Consider the following 10680-nt stretch of genomic DNA (forward strand, 5'->3'; position numbering starts at 1 on the left):
TATTTGTAATGCGTAAAGTATGATAAACATGACTAATTATGTCTTATTTCTCCATCTGTCCATTTCAGAGGACACTGAAGATAATGTGTACTGAACCATCTTTTACATGCTTCTTGTTCCATATATTTATGCAGGGCTTTTTTTCCTCATTGAACGCTCTGAACGGAGTTCCGGCACCTTTTTTGGATGGAACCTTGTAGGGTGGGCAAGGCAGGTTGTATAACATGTGTGAGTTCCGGCACCTTTTTCTTTTACAAAAAAAGCACTGTATTTATATCCTGCTTTTCAGTTGAACAGCTTCACATAAGAGCTTGCAAATAACAAAGTTACAAAATATACATGCATACTTGTTTCTGTATACATATACATAGATATGTGTGTATGTGGGTGTATACAAAGGTGCATGTATGTATGTATAAAAGGGGGTACATAACTTAGTAGTTAGAGAAGTTGAGCTTGTCAGCTGACAACCCAGGTTTGAGACCCAAGTGCTGCACGATGGGGTGAGCTCCCATTCCTGCCTCAGCTCCTGCTCACCTAGTAGTTTGAAAGCATGCGAATGCAAGTAGATTAACAGATACCACTTCAGTGGGAATGTAGTAGCATTCCATGCACCTTTGGCGTTAGTCACATGACTATGGAAAATGCTTTCAGACAATGCTGGCTCCGTCGGCCAAGTCAGTCATAACTAGACAGGGAAATCTTTGCTACAAATATATAGATAATATAGATATAGCCAACTCCATACAAATTTTTAATTATATAAAACAGCTTCCTTTGAGGGAGATGGGCAGTTAAGAAATACAAAATATAAATAAAACTAAGATGTAGAAAAAGGGAATTTCAGAAACCAAATGCTACCCCTATGAAAGCTCTTTCAATATGTTTTAGATATGTAAATATTTAGATATTTACCATAGTACAACTGATAGGCTTTAAGATGCTATAAGTTTTTTTGCTTCTTTCAAAACAACTGCTTTAGTTTTTATATACAGGTGTCCTTGACTTATGACCAGAGCTGAGCCCAAAATTTCAGTTGCTAAGCAAGACAATTGTTAAGTGAGTTTTGCCCAATTTACAACCTTTCTTGCCAGAGTTAAGTGAATTACTGCAGTTGTTAAGTTTGTAACATGGCTAAGTAAACCTGTTTTCCCCATTGACCTTACTTATCAGAAGGTTGCAAAAGGTGAGCCTGACCCTGGGAGATTGCAACAGTCATAAATACATGCCAGTTGCCAAGCATCTGAATGTTGATCATGTGATTACGGGGTTACTGAAGCAATTATAAGTGTTTAAAAATAGCCATGTCATTTTTTCCAGTGCCATTGTAATTTTGAAGGGTCACTAAATGAATGGTTTTAAGTCAAGGAGTGTAAACACACAAATGCTAAAAGAAGAAAAAAGGAAAGAGGTATATTGACTCAGCCTGAATTTTAATAAAGAAAGGCTGTGTTTGCAGATGTGCTTATTCATTGTTAACTGAATCATGGTTTATTGAACAGAATCAACCATCTTCATGCTACCCACTAATAAGCTAGATGCCCATGTTCAATGCTAGTGTTTTGTATCAATGCAACAAAAAATTTTCTTGCTCCAGAGAAATTACAAGTAAAACTTTAAACAATAAGCAGACCAGCACTTGTAGAAGCAAAAGAAATTATAATCTCCAAGTGAGCATATATCCAAAGACAAAGCATAAACACCACTTCTTTTTTCTCCAGAAGTGACATTCAGACAGGACATCTGATGCCTCTTGGAAACTTACAGTAAATTCTCAAGTGAAGTTAGGAAGTCCTCTATGAAATGTTGCAATCATATGTTTTCTCTCAATGGGGTAGCTGCACAGAAATGTTGGGCATTCTCTATCGCAGAAGTCCCAACCTTTTGGGCACCAGGGACCGGTGCCATGGAGAAAGGTTTTTTTCGTGGATCAGAGGGATTGTCATTTTGAATACTGCCTGCATCCCAAAGATGGAGCTTTGCTTGTTTGAGCGGTCCGCTTCCTGGCATGCTGCAGATCAGTGCCAGTCAACAGACTGGGGGAGGGGGACCCCTGCTCTATCACATTTTTCTCATGCTGATTGGGGAATTCTGGGAGTTGAAGTTCATACATCTTCGATTCCTAAAGTTGAGAAATGTTGCTCTTAGTCAAATAATAAGGCAGTAAGTGCCTGGTGGTACCTCACTGCAAAAAGAATGTCCCAAAATATCTCATGTGCATGAGTTCCATAGTTGGCATGTTGGAAAAGAAGTAAATTTGAAGCAGACCTCAGAAGGTAAACAACAAATTTTATTCCTGAGTCATATAATCATATGAAAAACTTTAAAATCAATACAGTGCAAGCAGTACTCATATTCATAATCATTTTTGCATTCAAACCCTATCTATTTTGGTAGTCTTTCCTCTTTGAAACAGGCTTTGATGTAAACATTTGTCTTGCTAGTGACATAAAGGTTCATTCCCTGCAGGAATTAAGATAGTTTCACCTGGGTATCTCAATGTTTTAGTTTTTAAATAAGGATCTAAGTAAATAGTCCTTCTTGCAGAACATAATTAGCAATTATACAGGATATCTGTGATGTCTTCAAGACCAGATACACAATCTGTCTTCAAATGGAACTCCACAGAACTTCCCATTATCTTACCATAGAATCTAGTTGTTCAAAATGTGCTCTAGACAAGGTGTTAAAGTATGAAAGTTCAATATTTTCTATCTGGGAGGCTGATTTGTGTTGAATCAGCTACTTCAAGGACATCAGAATTAAGAGAGGTGATACCATCTTGGGCAGCCATATCCAAAGACTATTTGAAGCTTTCTATCTGATTAGACTGGGGAATCCATGTTGTGAAATGGCATTTGAAAGTTAAACAGTTTAAGTACAAGTAGACATATTAAGCGTTCTTCAAAATACAACTTGGGCCAGAAGGTAGAAAGTAAATTTAGTGTGATCTTCTCCAACCTGGTACTGTACAGATTATGTCTGAAACACACCATACAGGTTTCTTAGCTATCTTACATAAATATTACCGTATACTACTATATAGAGAATAGTACTGCCATGTCAGTCATTGATCTACTTACTCAAAACTTAACAGTTTTCTCATTTCAGCCCCAAACAACATTCACATTTTGGCTTTCAAACAACCTGTTCAAATAACACATTAATGCAACTATGACCTTACTCAGTTAAACTCTTATTCTTGGATTGCATGACACACTGGATCAAACTACGTATGGCTTACACAACACACAACGCTAAATTGTGCCTTGCTGTGCTCACACGACACAGCAACATTTTTATTTTTCAAATTTGTATAGCTGCCTATTTCACAAAATAAGTGATTCTGGACAGTGTACAACAATGCTAAAAATAGATAATATCCATAACAATTATTGCAAAACATTAAAAATTGTAAAATAAAAAATAAAAAATAATAGGTGGAGGGATGTTAATACAGGAGCTATTTCATCCATCTCCTGGAGTGCCCAACCTGATGGTATAGTCAGTCCTGAAGGACTTTCATAAAGTCAAAAGTGATGGAGCCAGTCTCACCTGGGGGGAGGGAGGAGGGAGTGGTATTTCACAGCACAGGTGCCACAGCAGAAGACTTTTTCTAAACCTTGCTTACTCAACCCTGCCAAATGTAGCTCCCTAGTAGACAGAATCTGAGGGGAAGGGCAGATACAGTCCAGGAGAGGCAGCCCCTCAAGTAATTTGGTCCCATGCTATGTAGGTCAAAATCTGCACTTTGAAACAGAACAGTAACTAATGCAGCTTGTAGAGCAGAAGACTAATATGAATTCTACTAGAAACAGACATAATTGCCTGGGGGCAGGGGAGGTGTGTTACACTTTGCACAGCTGAAGTCCAGATACTGTTCAAGGTCAACTCCATGTATATTACAATACTTCAATCAGGAAGTGACCAGGGGACGAGTGACAGTAAGTAGGGATGACTAAGGATTACAAGTATAGAAAAAATAAATATATGAAGACAATGACTGAGAATGTATTTAGACATATTTTTGTAAGGGAGCATCCAAAGCATTTCCTGATTTTAACTTTAAAATGACAGAGTGTAATTAATTCTATTTTTATCCACTATTTGTATTAATAAAAGCACAGCAATTTTCAGTGATGGGACTTTGTCAAATACACACATAATAAATTGAATTGTGTCACTATCAATTTTTTCCATGAGGATATTGATAGAAATTTAATATATCTGCCTTTTCCAAATACCAGTATCCAAACGATAGGAAAGCTTCATAGCTTAAACTCCTCTTCAAATCAGTTTCCATTTCTCACAGGCACTTGTTATTTCCTTGGCAACAATATGTACATGGTTCGCCCTTGTCTTTTTCCAGCATAGTATTAAGTGTCCAATCTAGTGACACCTCACACTGGGTCTTTCATGCAACTAGTAACCAACTGTGATCCCGTTTAGTTTTTAAGGATCACCTAAAAAAGAGGAACCGGTGCTGCCACCTTCTGTGACATTAGTTTTCGTTATCATGTAATTGTTAAAAGCGTAAGCATACCAGAAAAAAAAAACCATTTGAAAAAAGATCCAAAGATATGCGGTACCCCCACGAAAACAGCTTTCAATGACGCACAAAAGCCACTTTGATCTAATGATTAAGGTACCGGGCCAGAAACCAGGAAACGGCGAGTTCTAGTCCCACTTTAGGCATGACAGCCGGCCATGTGACTTCGGGCAGGTCACTCTCAGCCCAACTTACCTCTCCGCGTTACTGCTGTGGGCAAAACAGGAGGAGAAATGCTTTAGATCAGGGGTCTTCAAACTTGGCCCTTTTATGACTTGTGGACTTCAACTCCCAGAATTCCTCAGCCAGCAAAGCTGGCTGAGGAATTCTGGGAGTTGAAGTCCACAAGTCATAAAAGGGCCAAGTTTGAAGACCCCTGCTTTAGATGCTTTAGAAACGCTTAGATGCTTTGAGTTATTTATAATAAAGACGGGATGATAAAAAAAAAATTTTTAAAAAAATGCAAGAGGGAGGAAACCAATCTACCAGACCTCTGCAAGTTAGAAAAAGCTTCAGTTGCATTGAATTTGCTTTCCCAACCGTTATGAAAGAAACGCTTCTCGAAACCATGCCGCTTTCTAATTACACCGCCAGCTTCTCCACCCAAGAGCCGCCCATCCTCGAACCTGGGACGCTCTCAGCCCGCAGCCACTCGAAGCCTTCGCGGCGGCGGCGGCCACGCCCCCTCCTTGTCTAATGGCGTCATGACGGAAACGGCGATCCTTCCGGCTCTGGCTCCGCCTTTTCCTTTTTTTTTTTTGGGGATCCCGCCTCCCGGTTTCCAGTCTCGAGAGCGAGCAGAGAGTAAGGGCTTCGGCTGACTTCGAGGGAGGGGGCGCGAATCGGTTATCCGGGACCCGGAGAAAGTGGTGCTTTCCTCCCTCTGTGGGGGTGAGAACCAAACGGGACCGGCGGATTCGCGGGAGGCAGTTAAATTTCGAGTGTTGTCTCGTCTCCCGTCCGGCACCTCCTTTTAAGATCACCGGCAGAAGAGAGCTCTAATGTTGATGTTAGAATGACAATTATTTGATATCCCACTTTTATTTTTTATAAATAACTCAAAGCGGCAAACGTGCCTAATAGTCCTTGTTGTTGTTAGCTGCGAAGTCGTGTCCGACCCATCGCGACCCTATGGACAACGTTCCTCCAGGCCTTCCTGTCCTCTACCATCTTCTGGAGTCCATTTAAGCTCACGCCTACTGCTTCAGTGACTCCATCCCGCCACCTCATTCTCTGTCGTCCCCTTCTTCTCTTGCCCTCAATCTTTCCCAGCATTAGGCTCTTCTCCAGTGAGTCCTTCCTTCTCATTAGGTGGCCAAAGTATTTGAGTTTTAGCTTCAGGATCTGGCCTTCTAAAGAGCAGTCAGGGTTGATCTCCTCTAGGACTGACCGGTTTGATCGCCTTGCACTCCAAGGGACTCGCAGGAGTCTTCTCCAGCACCAGAGTTCAAAGGCTTCAATTCTTTGGCGCTCAGCCTTTCTTATGGTCCAACTTTCACTGCCATACATTGCAACTGGGAAGACCATAGCCTTGACTATACGCACTTTTGTTGACAGGGTGATCTCTCTGCTTTTTAGTGTGCTGTCTAGATTTGCCATGGCTTTCCTCCCCAGGAGCAAGCGTCTTTTAATTTCTTGGCTCCTTACTCCTGCACATTTTAGACCAGTGTTTCTCAAACCTCAGCAACTTCAGGATGTCTGGTCTTCAAATCCCAGAATTCCCCAGGTGATAGCCAGAGGGGGTCTTGTACAGATTTGTCTTGTGCACCAAATGCACACCTTCCTGGGCCAGCAGTCACTTGCTTATGGTGACTCATCTGCTTGGATTACTGTAACACACTGCACATGGGGCTGCCCTTGGAAGTGCACGCAAAAGCTGCAGGTGGTCCAGAATGCAGTGGTATAGGCAGTTTTTGGGATTCCTTGTAACCCAGCTCTGCAAGCTGTACTGTCTCCCAGTAGGCTCTTGGGTGCAATTCAAGGTGCTGGTTATTATAATGACCATAAGGCCAGGTTATTTGTGGGACTCCTCTCTCCCATTGTTTCTGCCCACCTCACTATCTGTAGTCCAGTCTCAGTCCCTTCTATTACATAGTGTAATCTTTATGGAACCTGGCTCCACCTGCCCTAGGGAACAGTATCCTCTGGAGATTCAGATTACTCCAACCTTGTTAGCCTTTTGCAAGGGATTGAAGAACTAGCTGTTCCCACAAGTATTTGGGTAAAAAGTAAATGGGATCTGTTGTTATGGGTAAATCAGAGTTATTGTTTTAATCTTGTAAGCTGCCCATAATCAATTGTGTGAGATGGGTAACTATTAATCATAATAAATCATTTCTAAGAAGAAATTTGAAATATAGGAAAATTATATTTTAGCAGGTTTTCTAGGTGTGTTGGCTTCAACAATGCATCAAAGTTCTTTACTAAAATTACATTTACATTTATTTTACAGAATACCTGAATGTTAGCAACCAAGACATGTCTGCATTACGTGGAGTTGTTCATGCAAAATGGATCATAGGGAAAGTAATTGGAACCAAAATGCACCAAACAGCTAAAGTGAGAGTAACAAGGCTGGTACTGGATCCTTATTTATTAAAGGTAAAGATTTCTTCAGAGCTGAGAGTGTAAGCTGTTAAGCTTCAATTTCTTGAATTGCCTAATTCATGGAGTTACTGAGAAAATCATTATTATGAGATATTGTGACAAAAGATAACATAAAAATACAATGCTGGGATTATATAAGATGCTGTGTGTCTTAAAAAGTATTCTACAACCACTTGATGCCAGGTCCTAATTTTAATGCTAACATGCAGTTAATTCAAATTTTATCTGGTCTGACAGTACTTTTATAACGTATCTAAGTATGTTATTTTAAAATAAAGAGCAAAAAAATCAAGAAGAGAAATATAGTTTGGTGCAGGCACAGGAAATATTGATTTTTGCATTGGTTAAAGTTTGTATGTTGTTTTTAAAACAAAAAACTGATTCAAATGTCTAGAAACCCAGGAAAAGTGGCATAAATCACAAATATATTGAATTAGCTATGGGTAAAAGTGAAGAAAGTTAATTCTGTACATATTTCGTTTATAAATCTATGAATTGTGGCACTGAAAATTAGTTCAGTTGTGACTATTATACCTTTTACAACACTAAAGGGGATCTGTTAAGAGTCTCCTTTTCTCATGAGATAAGGAGACAAAGGTGATACTGCAGTAGCACTGGCTGGCTGAGAGTGGCTTTGATTTAAGATTGTATTACCTTTTTTAATTTTTCCTATCGTAGTTGCCTGGACAAATACTATTAAATAATTAGGTGGGTAAACTTCCTTGAAGGCCAGGGGTCTTTATTTCAGTCTCTTCTGTCTCATGTTTGGGTACAATCTGATTGAAGCAAGGATATCACGGCTTGCCTCCAGAAGTTGTGGGTACTCCATCATTGGAGGTTTTTAAGAAGAGATTGGACAACTATTTATCTGAAATGGTATAGGGCACGGGTCGGCAACCCGCGGCTCCGGAGTCGCATGCGGCTCTTTGAGCCGTCTCTTGCAGCTCCCAGCCGCCCGGTGCGCGCGCACCTCTTCGAACGGGCAGTGGTGTGCGCGCATCTCTGCAAATGGAGAGTGGCACCGCCCGTGTCGAGAGGTGCGCACGCACCTCCGAATGGGCGGAGGTGCACGTGCACCTCCCCAAACCTTTGGAGAGGTGCGCGCGGACCTCCGCGCGAACGGGTAGCGGCGCCGCTCTTTGAGAAAGCTGCCGCGGCATGTTTGCAGGCTGCCGAAGGCGGTAGCTCTGCAAACGGGCCATCGCCATCGCGCAACCGGGAACCGGTTCCATCACACATAAAAAAAATTGGCAACTGCACGCGTCTGCGCACACGCAAGAAAAACCCATTTTGCGCATACGCAAAACATTTTTTGCGCATGCGCGTGCATGGACGCACACATGCGGCTCCCACTTTTTTTTATGTGTGATGGAACCGGTTCCCAGTGGCTCTTTTCCTTTTTCAGGTTGCCGACCCCTGGTATAGGGTTTTCTGCTTGAGCAAGGGTTGGACTAGAACAGGGGTGTCAAACTCAATTTAATTGAGGGCCGCATCAGCATTGCGGTTGCCCTCAAGGGCCTGGGTGGGTGTGGCCTACTGGGTGAGTGTGGCTAAAGTGTTTATGGCCTACTGGGTGGGCATGGCTCTACATCGTTCGCATCAAGGGTGCCTATGGGGGCCTGGGCAGGAGTGGAACAATCTGAGGGTCTCTGGCAGGAGGAGGGTCTCTGGGCCATGGCCAAGGCAGCGGGGGCCATTCCCCCACTGTTTCCAGGATGGCTTCGTGGGCCGCATGAAACCACTTCATGGGCCGCATCCCGGGCCTTGTGTTTGACATGTCTGGACTAGAAGATTGTTTTTCTGTGTAAATCAGTTACTATACAGTATTGTTCGTTGACATTAATGCCAGTGAGTAAAATATCAAATTAGAGAAATTAGGAGTAATATTTGCAATCTAAAATGTTGACTGGGTAATACCAGTAAGCTCTCTGTTAGGCTAAATTGCATATATATGGTTGTCACATGGATAAAGTGAATGGAGGCATACTATGTATCTGCACTAATTCTTATAAACTTTATCTGTTTTTTTAATTGCAGTCTTTAAACTCGAAGCCCTCACATTTGTAAAAGTATTTTATGTAGTGTTTCCCACGATGCTACCAACCACAAAAGCCAGCTGAGTGACCTTGAGCTAGTCACTCCCTCACAGCCCAAATCAGGCTCTGCAACAGTTGAAAAATGATACCCCTTGCCACATCATGCACCAATAAACTTACTGTAGGAACTAGGTCAGCATAGTACAAAACAAGTAGACCCTGGAACTAAGCAGGACAAACAACAATATAATTTTCTATGGTAATTCAAATTGCAGGTGCTCTTAAAGAAATATCAGAATACTGGTACTTATGCCCGGTAAACATTTTAAACCCATCTAACTAAAGGCATCATTTTAATCTTTCCCAGAATAACACAACCACCAACCATTGATCTTCATGCTCTTTTCCCTCTTCTACAGTTCTACAAGAAGCGAAAAACATACTTTGCTCATGATCCTGAACAGCAGTGCATCGAGGGAGACATTGTGCTTCTGAAAGCTTTGCCTGAACGAAAAAGCAAGAATGTGAAACATGAGCTTGCTGAGATTGTGTACAAGGTTGGGAAAGTAATTGATCCCATGACCGGGAAACCGTGTGCAGGCCAGAAGTTCCTGGAAAGTGTAGCAGACACAGAAAATCTGACTGACAGAGATACTAGCTTTCTTAGTGAAAAACTCCAAGAACTAACAGTTTCTTCTCCAGACAAATGAAAGGTTGGAAAATAATTTGAGACTTGTCTGCCTGTCTCAAGGAAAAGATTTTATTGATTATATATATATATATGAAGCATGATTAATAATAAACTGAAGTTAGTGTGTACATGCAATAAAATGTTAACATTTACTTTTAAAGTATTATATGTTCACTCCTACACACACATTTCTTGAATCAGATTTGGCTTTTGTGATGACTACATGGGAACATTTTTATTTATTATTTTTATGCTGCCCATCTCCTCTATAAAGTGACTCTTGTAGATTTTTATTTTTTTGCCAACAATACCAAAATGGCTTATCCCTGGCTTCCAATATATAGCCCTGGAGTTTTCTGGTAGATTTTCTTCTGACTACTAACTATAGCCAATGCTGCTTTGTTCTTTGGGGATCAGTTTGGATTCACTGGGTAATACTTATTTATGTGGACATACTTATACAGCCAAAGCATATTCATTTGATAAAAATGTCCTAATTTCAAAGAAAAATTCCCATGTTCTGGGGAGAAGAGTGAATCTGAATAGCTGGTTTGCCGTTAAATTGAAATCTTCACATTGTTTGTGGGGGAGCACAATCTGCATGTGTTTTAGAAAAACATTAACATCTGGGAATATCTTTTGCTTTGGTAAACTATCAGTATATATCTATACTGAGCCTCTGTATATCTATACAGAGCCTTGGTGGAGCAGTGGGCTAGTGCCTCCTTAAGTAACACCAGCTGCCTGCAATTAGTGCAGGTTCGCATCCCACCAGGCTCAAGGTTGACTCAGCCTTC

At 41.1% G+C, this 10680-nt stretch overlaps 2 protein-coding genes across 4 annotated transcripts in view; one reads left to right on the forward strand and one right to left on the reverse strand.

Moving 5' to 3' along the window:
• Window positions 1-4796, reverse strand: part of LOC310645616 (merlin-like) — a 42089-nt gene extending 37293 nt beyond the window's left edge. Inside the window, exon 1 of the mRNA XM_083371465.1 lies at window positions 4745-4796. The gene's annotated coding sequence lies outside the window, so the exon portion shown is untranslated. The remainder of the gene's footprint in view (window positions 1-4744) is intronic.
• Window positions 4797-5304: 508 nt separating this feature from the next.
• On the forward strand, window positions 5305-10035 carry MRPS17 (mitochondrial ribosomal protein S17). Of its 3 annotated transcripts, none has more exons than XM_083367526.1 (3): window positions 5305-5353; window positions 7002-7150; window positions 9612-10035. In XM_083367526.1, the coding sequence occupies exons 2-3, from the start codon at window positions 7028-7030 to the stop codon at window positions 9900-9902; spliced, it is 414 nt and encodes a 137-aa protein (XP_083223652.1). In that variant the 5' UTR covers window positions 5305-5353; window positions 7002-7027; the 3' UTR covers window positions 9903-10035. The 3 variants fall into 3 exon arrangements, with proteins under 3 accessions (XP_083223652.1, XP_083223653.1, XP_083223654.1); XM_083367527.1 differs by having other exon boundaries at window positions 5331-5558; XM_083367528.1 differs by having other exon boundaries at window positions 5353-5440.
• The last annotated feature ends 645 nt before the right edge of the window (window positions 10036-10680 follow it).

Source organism: Vipera ursinii, assembly GCF_947247035.1.
Source record: "Vipera ursinii genome assembly, chromosome: 1".
NCBI lineage: Eukaryota > Metazoa > Chordata > Lepidosauria > Squamata > Viperidae > Vipera > Vipera ursinii.

Bases quoted from the DNA above. Each gene is read 5' to 3' on its own strand.
- MRPS17 (XM_083367526.1), top strand. From the start codon at position 7,028: ATGTCTGCATTACGTGGAGTTGTTCATGCAAAATGGATCATAGGGAAA. The intron at 7,151-9,611 runs GTAAAGATTTCT...CCTCTTCTACAG, and splicing joins TGGATCCTTATTTATTAAAG to TTCTACAAGAAGCGAAAAAC.